Here is an 18827-nt window from a genome sequence, read left to right on the forward strand (position 1 = left end):
GATTAGCTCAATTTCAAGGTTTTTATTATTCGGCTTTCTATTATCATAAAGGCATGAGTGCTGCCTGTTGCCTAGCAACCAAAATGTAAACAAATAACCTAACTGTAGTCTGTACCTAACCTAGCCTAGCGACGTGTTTCGTGCTAAAAAATTTATGCCTAAAACATTATAGAAGTTTATTTTTGTTGTATAATTGGTGATTACTTACTTACTTGAATACTCGATTTGTAATCATTCTAATAACTTACCATCCGTTAATGTAAGTCTATATAAATTATAGAGATAATTGAAAACAGGATTTTTAAATAGATACCTGTACCCTCCTACCTATAGGCTAAGAAATCTTTTCAAGTTCTTTACTCATGTGAGTTGATATAAGCTGAGATTTCTACGGTACCGGTAAGTTAATTATTCATAAATTTTATTCATTTTCAGTAATTGCTGTTTTGATTCCGTAATTAATATGAGAATTAAAAATATAAATTTTTTAGGAACTCCCTCTGAGAATGGAAATGGGGTTTTCTGGAGAAAAGCCCTCAGTCTCCTCTTAAAAAATATCTTAGGCATATTGCTGGCTGAAACTGGTAGCTTGTCCAAAATTCTAGCTGGCTGGTAGATAAGGCTGCTGTGGGTTGTCCCCAATCTATATGGCAGATCCAGCCTCTGCCTGTTTCTGGTGCCATAGCAATGCCCATCACCCTTGATAGGCAAAGTGTAGACACTGTGAAAGGCCTTTTCTTACCTGTCACGTAAATGAAAATATTGAAAACAGTGAGAATTCTCTCACTCACAAAGAGAGGCCTACAAGCTTCTAAAAAGTCTGCCCCACAATGTATCTATACCGAAGGAATCCGATGTGGAATTATTATCAGGTCTTTCTCCACCAACAAAGCGGACTGATTTCTTTTGAATGAGCTAGACATAACTTATAATAAGCTCAACCCTTCCAACAAGAGAACATATAAAACACACCTTATCTGAAGTATTTGATACATCTTTGACGATTGGATCACCCGCCATTTGAAAAAAATCTTATTTTGATTCCGCATGCTGAGAAGTCATGTTTCCCAGGAGTACCTTGTAACAGCATACCACGGTCTCTTCCACAGCCATACCAACTATGGTATTGTGCTATGGGGTCATGCAGGGGGCTGCAGAAGGATTCTGCTCCTGCAGAAAAAGGTTCTCCGGATCATCACTGCTTCTCATCGCCTTGAAAATTGTGCGCCGATCTTTAGCAGACTGAAGTTTATGACAGTCAACAGTCAGTATCTGTTCAGCTCCCTGTCACTGTTGAGAAGAGGACAGCACACCTATCTTCGAAGCGGACAAGTGCATGATCACAACACAAGACAACGGGTTGACATTGATCTACCTCATGTAAGACTCATACGGTTACACAGTAGTTTTCCTGTCAGTGCGCTAAAAATATTCAACAGGATGCCAGTGAGTCTCCGTGTGAAGGAAATGAAGATATTTGAGAGGGTGCTTCGGGCAAAGCTTGTGAACCTGCCGATCTACTCCCTGAATGAGGAGGCAATACAGAGCTTTTTAAGTTCACTTCAACTGCCACCCATCTCAATCTTGTGTTTTTAAGTTTGACCTAATGACACAATCTATCCAGCAAGTGCTGGTCATGGATGGAGAAAACTGAATTACTGAATGTCCTTATTCTAGTACCTATAATATATATCAATGTCCAGCTAATAAAGTGTAGCATGAGATTCATTGTAAAATACATATATGTTTGCTACATTAAAATGAAAATTAATTGACTTGAAACAAGAAAGTAGAATATTATAGTAATAAATTTAAATTATTACTATTGTTTTTTTCAGAAAATGTACGACGAAAGTATAGATGTAAGCAATGCAGAAGAAGTTCGAAGTCCGACGCCAGAAAGTTTGGACAGCAATTTTGACAAAAAGCATGATGATAACAATGAGGCGCTATTGAGTAAGGACAGAGCAAAGGTGGGTTCATTGGAGATTATTAGAGCAATCTATTTTCCATTTCTTCATTGAAAAAACGGGATGGAAGTCATTGTTACATTCGAAACGATGAAAAAATTGTGAAAAACTAAACAATATTCATGAATATCTGATTTCAAAAGATTTACTTTAGACATAAGTACAAAGAAAAGTTTACATTTGAAATTACAGGATATAATTTCATAGACATAAGCCTTAGTTGGAGGGGATGAATACAATAAAAGAATATATCTAGAAAAATTTCAATGAGAAATTGTTGTTCATCATCATGTTTATTCAAGGCTGAATGGTAGAGAAGAATCTTAACTCCGCCTAGTGAAGAAAATTTCATTTTCATTCTCATTACTCCAATGCCAAGCAATATCCTATTACTCAACAAACGGTACCAACAAACGTTTATAATAGAAAATATCACAACCTGAGGAACAGCAGATCAGGACTTGAATCCCCAATTACTTTTAGAAATTCATTCATAGAATAAAAATTCAAATGCCTAAAACAAAAATTCTTTTAGATCTTTATGATCAATGTCTTGTTGAATCATAATTAACGTAAACAAAATAATTTATTGCATTTTTTTGTTGTGAATGATTGAAGGTGGCAATGACCCGGCCCCTGTCAGCTGTGAGCCGAGGTGGTGAGAGGGGAGGACGGCGCACCACCGATCTTGACTCGGATCTGTCTCACTCTGAGGATGATGACGACGATGACGATGATGAGGATGATGATGACGTCAGAGTACCCATTTTTGAAGGGTAATAGAATTCCCACTACAAAATCAACTTTTCTTTTGATATGCCTCTACCATTCTTACTGTAGCTCACTTATTTCTCTACCATACCGTATACTAGTTTAGTTACAAAATTGAGCCGATTAATCACACTAATAATAGAGTTTAGTCCTTCAGCTTGAAACATTTCTTATCAATTTAGAGAAATTCCAACGGCCCCTTCTTTGCTGAGGTTTGTGCCTACAATAGTCCAGAGCTTGCAAGCTGCTTTTAGGAGTAATAATGAATGATGGCGGTTATTTAAATCTTTAGGTATAAGCATTATCACAATGCTATTAATCAGCTTAGTCCTCAGTTCTTTGCAAACAAATCATTCAAATTCATTGAGGCTTTCAATAATAGATTTTTTTATTTTTCAGAACTTATGATCCTCGAGAGTATGAACATTTGGCCGTATCGGCAGACGTGAAAGACGTGTTCAAATTTATTACTTGGTGAGTATTTTTAATGATATTTTCTTAACGTAGTAATATTGATATTTTTCAATTTGATGGTCTTAAGTTTAAAATGTATTTGTATTACTCAAAATTCAATTTGGTGGCAGCACTGATGGCTGATTTGAGTGGGACTGATGGAATTAGGGTCCACACAGTTTTTAAGTTTTCAAGTAGATAGTTGATGAATTAAAGTGATATGTGTTCTACAACCGTTATTAATACACACTTATTTGTTATCATCGTTGATGATGGAAAATTTAATAATTGTCATACTAAACTTTCATATAATTCATCAAACATTAGCCTATCTCATTCATTAATGCAATTATACACAATCCGCCAAAAAGATTGGGGAGGGAATAACAGTCATGAAAACATTATATAGAACGAGGTACCAATTGAATTATACTACCATTTAAGAACCACAAGTCAAGAATTGGTACTCGATTTGCAATTCTATTCCCTGACAGCTACACACCACAGAGTAGAAATATAGTAGCCTGAAAGCTGAAGCCTTTTGTGCAAGACTTCGAACGTTCATATAATACAACAAACATTATTAACATTCATACTTTACAACAAACTTACATTCTTATAATACAACAAACATAAGTTTTTATTGATTCGATAATGAACAATCAAACAAGATGAATATGGAGGGAACAACAGGCTTAATAAACTTTATATAAATCAAGCCACCCAATTCAATCCCAGAACCATGAGTCTATAGTGAGGTCCACGTTATAATGGCAGAGGAGAAAGATGTTTCCGTTCATCTGTCTGTCTTGTATATAATACAGCTGATACAGGTTTATTGCTGAAATATTTACTGTTCATTCTTGTTTAAAATAATAAATTATATTTTATTAAGCAATAAATTATATTTTTCAATAATTTCATGATGAATTTTCATAAATAAGATGAAATATTTTGTTTATTAATTATATATTGTTAAAAAACGATCTGACAACAGAGCAGAACGAGAAAGAGATAGCGCTATCCGCTTTGTTGAATGATAGAAAATGATTGCAATACCATTGCTAATCAAACACTGCCATTATAACGTGGACCTCACTATATAATTGATATTCAATTTGCACTTCCTACCCCCTATAGCTGAACATTATATAAACCCAGTCAAACAATCCAATTCCAGAACCATGAGTAAGTGTGTGATTATATTTAATACGTGTGCAAGTGTACGACGAATCATGCATTAGCCGAAAAACAAAAGTTCCAATGAATCACGTTGTGACTTGCATGTAGCTGCTCACACTGAACGCAACAAGCAATTGCAAGCGTTCAGTGTGAGTGTTCCTATTGCTCTTTCCAGATTTTATTTCTCATCTCCACGCTTGGTTATGCATAACCAAGCTTGCACTTGCACATATACGCATTCAATTTGATCACACACTATAGAATTGATATTGAATCTGAATTCCTATCCCCCGACAGCTACACACCACAGAACGTGGAACTAGAGTACAAGCTGAAGCCGTTTGTTCCGGACTTCATCCCGGCGGTGGGCGACATAGACGCGTTCATCAAAGTGAGCCGGCCGGATGGCGTGGGAGGCGACGATGTCGGTCTACGCGTATTGGACGAGCCCTGCGCCAATCAGAGTGAGCCGGCCGTGCTGTATCTACAACTGCGGGCCGGCACTAAGCAGACCTCTGCTAAACCTGTTGTGAGTCTCTTTTTACAGCAATTTATTTATTGAACAATTTTTGATACTGAGTAATAAAAGGAAGTAGCTTTGCAACTTCAGTCTGCACCAGTCATGGGTTCCATTACCAAAATTCTATCATTTTAAATCTTGTATTCAAAATTTCTGCCATATAAAATTTGAATTCATTGTTGTAGAATATAAAAAATACAGTTGAACAACTATTATATAATTATCATAACCATATAATAACAATAACCATATAAACTATTATATTTAGTGATAATAATGTGGAATATTTCTTCTATGTTTCGTTTTGAAGCATCTAAATTTAAAAATCTACTTTGTGAAAATAATTAAGGACTGAACATTTTCTGAAATGAACAACAACAAGACTATGTATGTGTATCCTTATGTAAATTTGGGAGAGGAATAGCACAAGGTTACCTTATTTTTCTTCTCCCTATCATTTTAATGATGTACTTATTGTATGAATCAATAAAGAATAAATAATTTATTCAGACGAAACTCTGAATAAGCTCAACATAATCCTCTACATAACGAATTTTGCCACATCACATTTTTACTGGGTTTTTATAATTCTATGTAACGATTTCTGAAAACTTCATAAGTATAATCACCTCCAATACAAAGAGGTTCAATATTGTATTCAAACTGCTCCTAAATATATAAGGTCGTCACACACCCATCAGCTAAGTGTAGCTAGGAATATGTCTTCGGAAGACGTAGCCGTCCTATCTCCCACTGTTGAAAGCTGCACTACGCTAGTGTGCTCGGGTCACATCGCTTAGTGTAGATTGGGAGATAGGAACTATCTCCCAATGTTGAAAGCTGCACTACGCAGGTGTGAACGGGACCGATTGGGAGATAGGAACGGGACAAGCAATTTTTAGATTTTTTAAATTTTTACAAAATGGGCCATTTCTCCTGAATGCATGAGTGTATTTTCAATTTTAACGTATGCCTGAGTTTGCCTCTTCAAGATCTATCATTTTTTCAACCAAATCCGTTCTGAGTACTTAAAAATTCATTATATATCTTCCGAAGACTTATTCCAAGCTTCAAGTAGCTTAGCATAGAAAAATGGTTATTGTTTCAGGTCTTGGTTTATTGGTCTTGTTTTTGCTGCCCTGATAGTATTTTCAGTTGGTTTTCATTCAACAAGACCTAAAAAGTTTAGGACCCCAAAAGTCAATAAAAAGCTTTTTCGACACTTATTCTGGTATTTAGGGCCTTACATCTTCAACAAAGTACCATAATATGACCTAAGAACATGTTCTTATCCCACTCTTTTCCGCAAGGGAACTAATAGACGACACTTGGTTTTTAAGAAATATATTAAGATAAGAGAATGGTAATAGATGTGTGTTTTTGTTTTTATTATTTTTATTTCAAATAAATTAATTGTGTTGCGCTGCAGGCAGTATCGATGTTATGAGTACAGTTATGCGGACTATTTTGTGTTAATTTTCAAAATACTATAGTTTAATTACACACTGGCCACGCTTACTTAATGTGATTTGATGCGAAGAATTTTCAAAAAGTGTTGTGAAATTTCTTTGTTTTTTATAGTGGAAATAGATTAATTATTCACAAAAATATTATTGATCTTTATTTTTATAGTTCATATTATCTTTACAGGTTGTGAAGAAAGTTGAAGACGCGGAGAAAAATCCAAAGGCAATCGACCGATGGATACGGGATATCAGTGAATTGCACAAGAGTAAACCAGCACCCAACGTTCATTACACAAAGTAAGTGCATTTTTATGAAATTTCACAGTTTTTCATGTATTATTTTATATGAAAATGTGATGTTATATTCATAACATACTGTAGCTCTATAATATTATAAGGATGAATTTGAAAGTTCATATTAAATTTGTAAACCTAGGCCCGATTGCACAGAAGCCGGTTAAATTTTAACCGTGATTTATTTATCTATTTATTATTCTAATTTTTACAAGAAAGCACTGAATGGGAGAGAAAAACCAAGGATACTCCTTGTACTATTTCATTCCCAAATTTAGATAATATTATTTTAAAAGTCCGAAATGAGGTTATGATTCCAACTTTCCTGAAATTTAGTCCTTTTTCACTGAAAAACAACAGAAACTAAGAATTTTGATGGTCGAGAAACTGGATAGAAAACAAAAATATTACATTCAAATCACTAATAATTGAAACATTTTCACGTAATTTTGATTGGTCTCAAGGTTTTTTTAATCTCACCTTTTTGATAAGACGGTTTCTCTAATTGGTTCTCGTAAAATTAATCATGATTAAAATTCAGCCGGCTTTTGTGCAACCGGAACTTAGTTGTGCTATTTACTCGTGAAACTAAAAAATTGAACTAAAAATAAAATTTTGTGAACATGGGAATTTACGTATCTCAGTTCTCAAGTTCATCCCTCCTTCTCCTCCTATACTCTGTTCATTTCCATTGATGTAGAAATTACAATACTTGAGAGAGGAGCAACAAGCTTTTAAGAAAGAGCATTTTCTCTTCTTGACTAGATTTAAAAAAAGTTCAAAATTCATTTGAATGAGTATTCCATCTATGAACGTCCATGCTTCATACATCTGGTATGCTGTTATAGTGAGGTCCACGTTATAATGGCAGTATTTTATTAACTTTCGTGTTGCTATCCTTGTCTATCATTCGACAAAACACATACCACTATCGTTTTATAGCTCCACAACGTTGCCAAATCCGTTTTTAACAATGTGTAAATATAATTAATCAAGGCAGACAAACGACAACGCTGTTCTCCTATCTTTATCTACGTGGACCTCACCATAGTATCCGTGTTTTTCGTCCCTCTTAGATGCAAGATTCAGTAAAGTGTCAATAACGAATTATTATAATATACTGAAAATCAAACAATTGAAAAATAGTTGATTTAGAAAATAATTGGCATTTTTTTGTTTTCAGGCCTATGCCAGATGTGGATAACTTAATGCAAGAATGGCCCGCAGACTTCGAGGAGCGTCTTAATCAAATTGGGCTGCCAATCGGAGATCTGGACTGCGATCTGTTAACTTATATCGATATAGTTTGCTGTAAGTTGAAGACATAATTTCAAACTTATGATCGTTTAAACAAAGATTATTAATTTTTGGGAAAATCAAGTTTGTGTCGCTTCCGTTCGGAAGATATTGCATCAAATCAGCAATGCTGATATAATAACAATAATTGAACAAAACATAACCTCAATCAAGTGCTGTTATTAACCTACTAGCCGTCAAGCTCGCTTCGCTCGCCATATCCGTCTAGCCAGGGGGGCTCCGCCCCTTGGACCCCCGACTGGATCGTCCAAGGATGAGATCAGCAGGCTCGCTTCGCTCGCCTGCATTTTTCATTTGAGCATTTTTATCATATGTTAGGACAATCCAGTCGGTGGTCCAGACTAAACTTCTGGCTAAACGGATATGGCGAGCGAAGCGAACCTGACGGCTAGAAATATAATATTCCCAGGATTGAAGTAGCAGTGCCCAATCAATTTTTCCGCGATAAATGCATTTAAATCTTCAACTTGGTGCCAACCTAACAAAGTCAACTCAACTTAATGCCAACCTGACAAAATTATTAATTTAGTTGCCAGTTAACAACTGTTTCGAAGAGGTACTCTATCTAGATTATAGTTCTATAGTAACATATGATATGGAAATTTCAATTATAATTAAGAGATTGGGAGAAGAAGAATATACATGCTAAAAGACGAACTTTAAACCCTTAAAAAAAACCCTTAGAGTTAAAATATTGCCAAAAGATTTCTTAGTGCGCCTCTAAAGGGCCAACTGAACATACCAAATTTGAACGTTTTTGGTCCGGTAGATTTTCAGTTATGCGAGTGAGTGAGTGAGTGAGTGAGTGAGTGAGTGCCATTTCGCTTTTATATATATATAGATACCGGAAACGTTAGATATTCTTCAATACCACCACAATTTATCCCTCTGCATACACACTGGCCAAGATTTTATGTAAGCATTATTCTCAGCAAAAATTTCTTTACTGTAATCTATAATAAAGATCCTGAACTTCTCTGTTTCAGGTCTCTTGGATATTCCGAGATATGAATCGAGAATTGAATCATTGCATGTTCTCTTTACTCTGTATTCAGCAATAAAAAATTCGCAATACGATGGTGCCCACCATTGAACTTGATGTTAATAAAATATTGAAAAACACTGTTTAGTTTTTCTTTTATTTTCATTATCAACCCGAAGGAATAATTCGCGAAATATGAAATATTAAAACTAGAATATTATATTATGCATTAATTCTGATTTGGGAATGCCATTAAACTCTTGGTTGATTTGAAAAATTAATTTGCTGTGGTCAACATATATTTGAAAAATATACAGAAGGTATGTGATTCATTACATATCCGTCAATCACTAAAATGGTCTGAAAAGTTTGAAGTAAAATAAATAAATGTTTATCAATTATCTCTATTGCCAAGAAAAACAAATTCAAAATGAAATCGTCGAATTACACCAAATTATACTTCAAGAAAATTACAGGACTACTATCATAGCCACCTCTAATACAGATATGTATTCTAATACATGTATTATTCTAATGTATGTATTAGAGGTGGCTATGCTACTATCCATTCAGCAGCATCGAGAGAGTGTCTGTTTACGTTGGATTTCAATTCTAGATAATCTTTTTTTGTTAGGGCTACTCTTTAATAAAAATAAAAACCTTGGTAACCTTTTTTAAAAAATTTATGTAAACATGTTTTGGTCACAACATGTTTTGGCTATGATGCCATTATCAAATCTAAAGCTAGGTTTGCACCAAAGTTATTAAAAAGATATTAATAACTTAATCCTTATAGATTCTATTAGATTGAATATAGCTTATCATACACATGATGAACATGTGTTTGTCAAGTTATATGCAATCTAATAGAATCTAAGAGGATTAAGTTATAAACAAAATGTTATTAACTTTGGTGTAAACCCAGCTTAATAATAAAGTTAATGACATCATAGCCGAAACATGTAAGAAAACAATATAAAAAAAGGGTAGCCTACTGAGATTTTTATTTCTATTAATTCTAGATAAATGTGTACTATCCATTTAAGAAAATATTTTGTGATATTATAAATTAAAATGATACTGAAGCAGAATAAATTATAGTTTTACTAGCTCTCCAGCAAAGATTATTTTTTCTGTATATTACGTTACCGTTATACAAAAGTCCATAAAATAGAAAAATACAAAAGTTTTATATAAAAGAGAAAAATACAAATTGATTCGCAGAGCAATACAGTATTTTAATAAAAGTTGTTATATTTGATATAAATTTATATTGGTGCTGCATGTACCTAGAGATAGGCCTAAGGAAGTAATAGTTATTTGTATATCTTGACTGTAAAATACAGCTTTTTTTCCCTGAGGGGGATGTTTGATCGGCTTCGCCTCGGGCAACAATTTTCCCGAGGGGAGAAAAAGCATTTTCACTTGTGTGTAAAACAACATTTTTTCTTCGCCTACATTTTTTATAAAAACTGCAAATAAATAGATTTCAGTTTATATCCTTCTCGTGTCGCATCTACCTCAACATTGGTTTCTAAATAATTTTGAACCACTTTGCACTTTGTGTCAAATTATGTCAGCTGAATAGGAAAATACAAATTACTGAATCACTATGTCTGTCATATGTGTCCAAAATATGTGCTCAATTAATTGGTTATTATTTGAAAATGGTGTGTTGTGACTTTTAATTTTTTTAATTTGGAATACTTGCAAAAGTGATTTATTGATTGAAATTTGTAGATTTTTGTTTTAGATTTCAAGAAACAGAGAAATTATAAAATAAACATTCAAATGTCTGGAGAATTAAAAGAACAGCGTTCTGTAAGTATTCTTTCAATTTTCATAATATTTAGCTCTCTGTAACGATTAATTTTTTGTCAAGCTTTTATTACGGTAATAGTTTTACAATTTTATCAATGGTTTTTTAAAACCATATATCGTAAATATTGTTATATTTGATATAAATTTATATTGATGGTTTATGCTAATAAAAATATTATAAGTGAAATATGTGATAATAAAAAGTATATAAGCCTATATCTTCTTGGAGTTGCATCTACTTTAACTTTAAATTCTACATTTTTAACCACTTTGTTTTAAATACAGTCTGTAACAATGCAAAACCACTTTTAAAATATATTATTATTTAGGGTGTTACAGATCGTAGTCTTCTCTACTATTACTCAGTTAATATGGACAGATGTAGGCCTATGTTTTGATATTAATAATTTTGTATTGCTAGTGATAAATAATAATACTGTACCTATATTTGTTTTAGTTTAAACGCTCTTAGGTACTAGTATTGAATCGTGCCGTATCACTGGAAGTATGATGGTTTTTAAAAACTACCGTATGGTTATAATCAAAGCTATATTAAAAGAGCAAATACATAATCTTCAATGTTTGTTTTCATTACGAACTGCTTGTTAATAATTAGTTTTGATCAATTAAATTTCGACATAGCAATCTGATAAAAGCTACCTTTTAGCTTCAACCCCCCTTTTGTGGAGCGCTTTCTGATATTTAGACCTATAGCTAAAGTAATGAGATAAAACCAATTGATTATGTTCTATTCTAGTCTAATCAACTTATTTAATTCCAGAATCGGTTCATTCCACTCAACAACCTTCATCCAATCCTCAAAGATCTTTATTCAAGTTCTAGTCATTCATCTGAGTTTGACATCACAAGCGGTTATTTGAATAATGAACCAGGCACTGAAGAAGCAATTGGGTTTGAAGAAGAAGAGCTCCAGCAAGTGGATTACGTTGAAGGTCGTCATTTTCCAAGATATTACAATAAACGCAGAAGGAAGAATCTGAATGTGACTGCCAATAAGCTGGTAGAGGAAGTGATCAGGCTTGCAGTTGAAAGGTTGAATACGGATGCCGCTAACAGCGAGGTGGAGGAGTATTTCGATGCGGAAGAAAGTACAGGACAGGATGCGCCTGGTAACCCGCAGGTCAATTTCAATCTGCGACCTAGTGTGGAAGTAGTGAGCATTTCCTCGCAGACTGACCTCATTGTAGATCCCAATGAAGATTTGGAGGTCATCGATGCCGATGACAATCATTCTTCTTCCAACGAGGAATCAAGCCAACAAGGAGGTAAGATCATTGTCAAACATAGTTCAGATGCCGAATCCTTTTCTCCTCAGAGGACTGCAGACTGCATTTACGCACAGATATAAGCTTAGAAATACAATTTATTTTCCACTCATGGGACTGTCTGTTTGAGTCGAGTTCCCAGCTATGTTGGGGCGTTTATGGACTCAGGCCCAGCTGCACAAAAGCCGGTTAACTTTTAATCGTGTTTGTATCCATAAGAATCAATCAGAGAAGGTTTTTTGAAAATGAGGCTCCTTTTATTGGCTCTCATGAAATTAATCATGATTGAAATTTAACCGGCTTCTGTACATCACAAATGTCTAATTATATAATATTATTAATTATGATAATATTAATCATTCATATAAAAAGCTACTAATCATCATTTCAATGATTAAATAGCTGCTTATGAAAATTAGAATAAATTTAAGCAAAGAAATTCATATATCAATTCAAATACAGACAAAAATGAAAATCACATAATCTGAAAATAGATGAAATTTAAAGCTACCGGTATATAATTCTACTATATGTGGATATTAACTTGCATCTTTAATAAAATATTGAAACCTGAAGAAATTCATATATCAATTCAAATACAGTCAAAAATTAAAATAACATAATCTGAAAATAGATGAAACTTGAAGCTACCGGTATACAATTCTACTATATGTGGATAAAAACTTGCATCTTTAATAACATATTGAAACCTAAGTTTATTCTTATATTTCTGCATTTTTCAAATTTTCTTTTTAGGAACTGGAGATACGATTAGAAATGAGAAATATTGCAGAGTTACAACTCAGTGTGAACGATGTGAGGTCTACATGTTGAACTGTTACAAGTTCCAATGCAAATGCGAGAACCTGACGATTTACTCAGAAACATTGGAGAAAAAAGTTGAAGAATATGTTAATGTAAGTACTACAGAATTTTTTCATCTCATTATGAATTGATAAATCAGTGGAGTTCCATAAGATGTTATTCATATTACTTTTCGATCTTGTTATATCATTGGTCAGTGATTTTTTTGCTGAGAATGATGTCCAAATGAGCTGTAGGCTTTTGCTTAAGTATTGAGACGGATGATGATGAGAGATGAGTGGACCTGCAGCTTCAAGTATGTCCCGAACCACCGGCAAGCGATTTTTAAACTCATAAATGGTGTGTAGAGTGGTCACCCTTACAAAGGGACTAGCAGGCGTATTTAGCTTAAACTATCAATATCTTAAACAGCGCGACCACGAAACCAAATCGCTTCCCTAAATTACCTAGATCACTTTGATTTTGTACAAACTATGGAGCAATAATGTTTGAAAACTAAGATCAAGTTGTTATACCCAAGTCCTCTTTCTCTCACTGTAAATTCGACCAAATCATGAAACACTTGTATGATTATTATGAATCTCTTGATTGATTATGAACTGTGATGAATTATCTTAATTGATTATGTTGTTATCTCAATTGAAGATTGACAAATCTTTAAATTCAAAATGCAAACAAATTTTTGATTATTGTAACATCAAATTACATTCATTTGGGCATTCATTTTCGAAATAAAACTCATTGCATGAAAATCAAAGGTTATATATAGTAAGGTCCACGTTGATCCGCTGCCACATAATGGCAGTATTTGATTAACATTGGTGTTGCAATCCTTGTCTATCATTCGACAAAGTTGATAGCTCTATCATTTTCTAGCTCCACAACGTTACCAAATCCGTTTTTAACAATGTAGAAATATATTTAATTAAGGAGGACAATCGGCAACACTGTTCTCCTATCTTCATTCACTGCCATTATGACGTGGACCTCACTATATATAGTCACAGACAAAATAAGTGATAATTCAAGTATTAATTTACTTCCTCAATGCTATAGTAGAGGGTATTCAAGTAGTAGGGTGTAGTTGGATTAATTGTATGGGAGTATACGTGTCTGAAAATGATTAACTTATTGTAAAATAATACATCTTGATTCAAATTAGAAAATTGTAAACTCATACAGTGAAATAGGCTTCAAAAAGGTCGTATTTTCAAAATTCCAATGTCTGTTGTTAGAATGATACTTAACTAAAATAATTATACTCGTATATAAGCTATTTATTTCTCCATTACAAGTCATTACTCTCCATTTTAGCTCCTGAATAACTACAATACCAGACTGATGACATCTCGGCTACTAATAAAACAATCGAATGGGAAGCAGAATGAACTTATGATGAGATGCGATGAACTCCAAGAAAAGGTACTTATGAATTTCAATAGATCAAACCAATAGAACATTCCAGTAGGATAATACTGATATCATTGGGAGAAATAATCTGTTATACAAGAGGAAAATGGAACAATAAAACTTTTTAGTAGTGGAAAAATAATACACAGACACAATCTTATTAAATGTAAGTAGCTAAGCACAATGTGTCTTCATGAAATTAGATTCAAAGAGGAAAGTCAGACATGATGTTTTTTCTATATTGCTTCTATAGATCTTATCTATTCAGATAAAAATTTGCCTTGACTAGTAAATATAGAAAACGAAAATTTATAAAATGTAGGATTATGATTTATTTAGTAATATATTTACAAAAGCGACAATCTTAGTAATAATAATAATATAGTATAATATTTAGATATTTGAATATAAATTATTTCAAAACCTTTGAAATTTCATCAAATTGGCATATCATACGAATCAGCTTTAAACTTGGATTTACAACAAGAAACACTATTTAAGATTCGCCATCAATATTTTATAAAGTGTACTCGATTTAACAACTGTATTCACACAGAAAAATTCAACTCCTAGATGGGCTCACCATCTATCTCTAGATTGGATGCACGCATGAGGAATTACAACTATTGTTTTAGATAAAAATTCACTAGATTCGCCCTATCATATTTTTTATTCAAAATAGAAAATAAAAAATAGAACAAAATGACTCAATAATGAACTTGTTATGTAGGCTGAATGGGTTTTGACTGATGGGTTGGTTATTATTTCAGTGGAGAATTATCCAGACAGGAAACTATCGAGGCACGATACACTAAATCCTGAAAATATTCAACTTCACCTAATCATGGATCGATGTAATAACGTAAAAAAACTGTGATATCAGCTTTCAAGCTGTTTGCAATTATTGAAAAAATATGAAAATTATCATTTAAGTATGAAATATTGAAAATCTATCAGTTTTGTGGCTCTCTGCAAATAATAAAGTGAATGTTTGATGGTGGATTGGTGAAGTTTTTGGGTGATTCTATGGTGTACATGTAATCTCAGTTAGTTCATCTTGAATTTTTTTTTGTATAAGAACTGATTTTATTGGAAAATAGAAACAGCTCATTGAATATATTGATAGTTCTATATAATACAACTAGTTATTTTTACTTCAACATTAGGTAGGTCTATTGCCCTCTACATACCTACACAAAACCAAAAACCGTCTCAGATCACAAAATCAATCAGGATAAATCAATAGCCACTGATATTGATTGGTTAATCAATTATTTATACATGTTTTATATTGAACACTCACATACAATAGAGAAAAGATAGCATAAGAGGATATCCTATGGTATAGGTCGTTAATGTTCCAAATTTCAAGCCGATTTTTATAAACTCAAGCTGATTACTGTCGACTACTGCCGATAATTAGTATTATTACTGTTTTTGCCGGGTGAGAGTGTATGAACGGCACAATATGAGAGACTAACAGCGTCACATAGCTTCACTAAAAAGAACTAGTGGCTTGAGTTAACATTGAAATTTGAACATAAACGCCCTATAGGCCACCATGGGATATCCTCTCATGCTATCTTTACTCTATGGTACATAAGTACATATATTTCAGTGGATTTATTGTTCTTAGATAAGACTTCATCAAGCGTTGAAGGAAATAGAACACAGAAAAAAGAAAGAAATGAAAAAGAAGTACTATATCAATAAATTCAATAAAGACTTCTATGAACTGAAACACAAAGTATCAATTGGAGAGTCAGAATTAGAAGTTGTTAAGGACATTGTCGACGATGATAAAATGAAAGATATTTTCGATAAGTACAAGCAGATTGATGGAATAGATTGGGAACGATTGTCACCTGAAGAACTTGCTGCGGCTCTTGAGGATTTGGAATATTTGGAAATAACTGGAATCAAAAGTCCGAAAGTTGAAAGCTCTGCTCTCATTGGTGGCAAACTGTCGGAGCCTTCTGAATCAGCAATTTATGAAGCATTAAACGTCTACGAGGATCTTCTCAACGGAGTGTTGAGCAGAGATGAAATGAATGAGACATTTGAAAAATATAAATCATTAGACAGTATAGACTGGTCAAATTTGTCCCCTGATAGGCTTCGGATGACCTTGAAAGACCTTCGTGATTTGGAACTTACTGAGCGTATTCGTATCTTTAGTGGAAGTGAATCAGAGCAAGAAATTTATAGTGAAGACTATCAAGAGGTTGATGAGGGTATTATCAGCAAGGATGAATCAATTGGAGAAAAAACAAGAGCTTATTCATTTGAGCAAGGTCGTTCAGAAAAGTTGATAGCAGGTGGTAGTAAGGCGTTGGGAACAGAAAAGACAGATAGTGGAGTTTCTATGGCTATAAAAGAGAGAAAACTACCTTCAGATTATAAAAATGCAATTGTTGAAGAAAAAACCAAGTCTGATACAGAGCTTCCAAAATCTACAGCTGAGACAAGAGATACTGATGTTTTGAAAAAGCGTGGACTGGTTGATGAAGTGAAACTGAGTGAAATCAAGAGTGAGGAACATGGCAAGGATTGGGAGTTGCATGCTGGTGCTGGCAAATCTGACAAACTTTCTGCTAAGAGTGGTAGAATTCCAGCAGAAGGAATAGTGATGACTGATGTTTCCAAGGATGACGGAGCTGTGAAGGATGATGAACAAAGAGACAGGGAGAAGTTGGGAGAAGCTGACTTGTACACAAAGCGGGAGGATGTTGAAAAGCCACCATTTGATAGGACAAAGAAGGAGATTATGAAAACAGAAGAATCAAAAGAGCCTGAGAAAACGACTTTAAAAGAATCTGAAAGAGCAAGAGGTGAAGAGCTTGAAGAACTAAAAATGATTAAGAAATTGGAAGAAGATGATAAACATGTTCCACCTATAAAAACAGACGTCTCAAAGAAAGTTGATGATGGATCAGTTGGACTAGTTGTTCCAGAATCAAAACCAACTTTGGAAGGTTTTGCAGAAAAGGATGATCTTAAAATCTCTGGAAGAGGTTTGCAATCAGGAAAGGATACTGCAGAGGAAATATATAAGAGAACAAGTGACACTGATTTCAAAGATTCTGTAAGAGGGAAGGATGAAAACATTGTTTCTCCAATTTCAGAAAGAAAAGAAGAGCAAATGAGAACAAAAGACGGTAAATCAGGAATGCTTGATGGTGACTCCAGAGATGGTGTAACAGAGAGAAGGCTTGAAGAGATAAAATCAGGTAAAATTGAAGAGAAGAAAGATGACTTGTACCCTACAAGTGAAACAACAAAAGACAAGGCTGCAGTCAGAAAAGATGACACGGTTTCAGAAGAAGACAAAAAGAAAGTATCACCTCCAGTGACAGAGCCAATCACGAGAAAAGAAGCAAGAAACTTAGAAGAGGATAAGAAGAAAGAAATTACACCAGCAACAGAGCAAATCATGAAAAAAGGAGCAAGAGATTATATGGATGAAAAAGATGGAAAACTTGTTCCACCTATAAAAACAGACAAAGTTGATGATAGAGTTACACCAGATCAGTATGGAAGAGAAGAAGATTTAGCAACTTCCAAATCAAAACAGGCTGTAGGGAAGGATGATCAACTCCCAAAGAGAATTGATGATAAAGTTACACCAGATCAGTATGGAAGAGAAAAGGATTTGGCAACTTCCAAATCAAAACAGGCTTTAGGGAAGGATGATCAACTCCCAAAGAAAATTGATGATAGAATAGATGATAGAGTTGCACCAGATCAGTATGGAAGAGAAGAAGATTTGGCAACATCCAAATCAAAACAGATTGTAGGAAAGGATGATCAAATCCCAAAGAGAATTGATGATGGAACAGATGATAGAGTCACCCCAGATCAGTATGGAAGAGAAGAAGATTTAGCAACTTCCAAATCAAAACAGGTTGTAGGGAAGGATGATCAACTCCCTAAGAGAATTGATGATAAAGTTACACCAGATCCGTATGGAAGAGAAGAAGATTTGGCAACTCCCAAATCAAAACAGATTGTAGGAAAGGATGATCAAATCCCAAAGAGAATTGATGATAGAATAGACGATAGAGTCACCCCAGATCAGTATGGAAGAGAAGAAGATTTGTCAACTTCCAAATCAAAACAGATTGTAGGAAAGGATGATCAAATCCCAAAGAGAATTGATGATAGAATAGATGATAGAGTCACCCCAGATCAGTATGGAAGAGAAGAAGATTTAGCAACTTCCAAATCGAAACAGGTTGTAGGGAAGGATGATCAACTCCCTAAGAGAATTGATGATAAAGTTACACCAGATCAGTATGGAAGAGAAGAAGATTTGGCAACTTCCAAATCTAAACAGGTTGTAGGGATGGATAGTGATACTCATCCATCGAAAGTACCAAGAGGAGTAGCTGATACATCTGGAGAAAAAGAATCTTGAAAAGAGATGGAGGAGAAACTCTTGTGGAGAAAGATCAAACTCCTTCAAAGACTGATGGGAGAATAGATAAGACTGCATCAGATTTGAATGACAAATTAAAGCCTGCTGATGTG

The 18827-nt window shown here is 34.0% G+C and overlaps 1 protein-coding gene across 1 annotated transcript; it reads left to right on the forward strand.

The window, feature by feature from the left end:
* The first annotated feature begins 117 nt into the window (after window positions 1–117).
* Window positions 118–18743, forward strand: LOC111061390. Its single transcript, XM_039423228.1, has 12 exons — window positions 118–399; window positions 1839–1973; window positions 2589–2746; window positions 3141–3215; window positions 4674–4905; window positions 6547–6659; window positions 7840–7967; window positions 10709–10776; window positions 11558–12062; window positions 12819–12979; window positions 14202–14309; window positions 15934–18743. The coding sequence occupies exons 2-12, from the start codon at window positions 1842–1844 to the stop codon at window positions 18712–18714; spliced, it is 4461 nt and encodes a 1486-aa protein (XP_039279162.1). The 5' UTR covers window positions 118–399; window positions 1839–1841; the 3' UTR covers window positions 18715–18743.
* Window positions 18744–18827: the final 84 nt, after the last annotated feature.

The sequence above is a fragment of the Nilaparvata lugens genome, chromosome 3 (genome assembly GCF_014356525.2).
Source record: "Nilaparvata lugens isolate BPH chromosome 3, ASM1435652v1, whole genome shotgun sequence".
Taxonomy (NCBI): Eukaryota; Metazoa; Arthropoda; class Insecta; order Hemiptera; family Delphacidae; genus Nilaparvata; species Nilaparvata lugens.

Bases quoted from the DNA above. Each gene is read 5' to 3' on its own strand.
- LOC111061390 (XM_039423228.1), top strand. From the start codon at position 1,842: ATGTACGACGAAAGTATAGATGTAAGCAATGCAGAAGAAGTTCGAAGT. The intron at 12,063-12,818 runs GTAAGATCATTG...TTTTCTTTTTAG, and splicing joins GGAATCAAGCCAACAAGGAG to GAACTGGAGATACGATTAGA. The intron at 14,310-15,933 runs GTACTTATGAAT...TATTGTTCTTAG, and splicing joins GCGATGAACTCCAAGAAAAG to ATAAGACTTCATCAAGCGTT.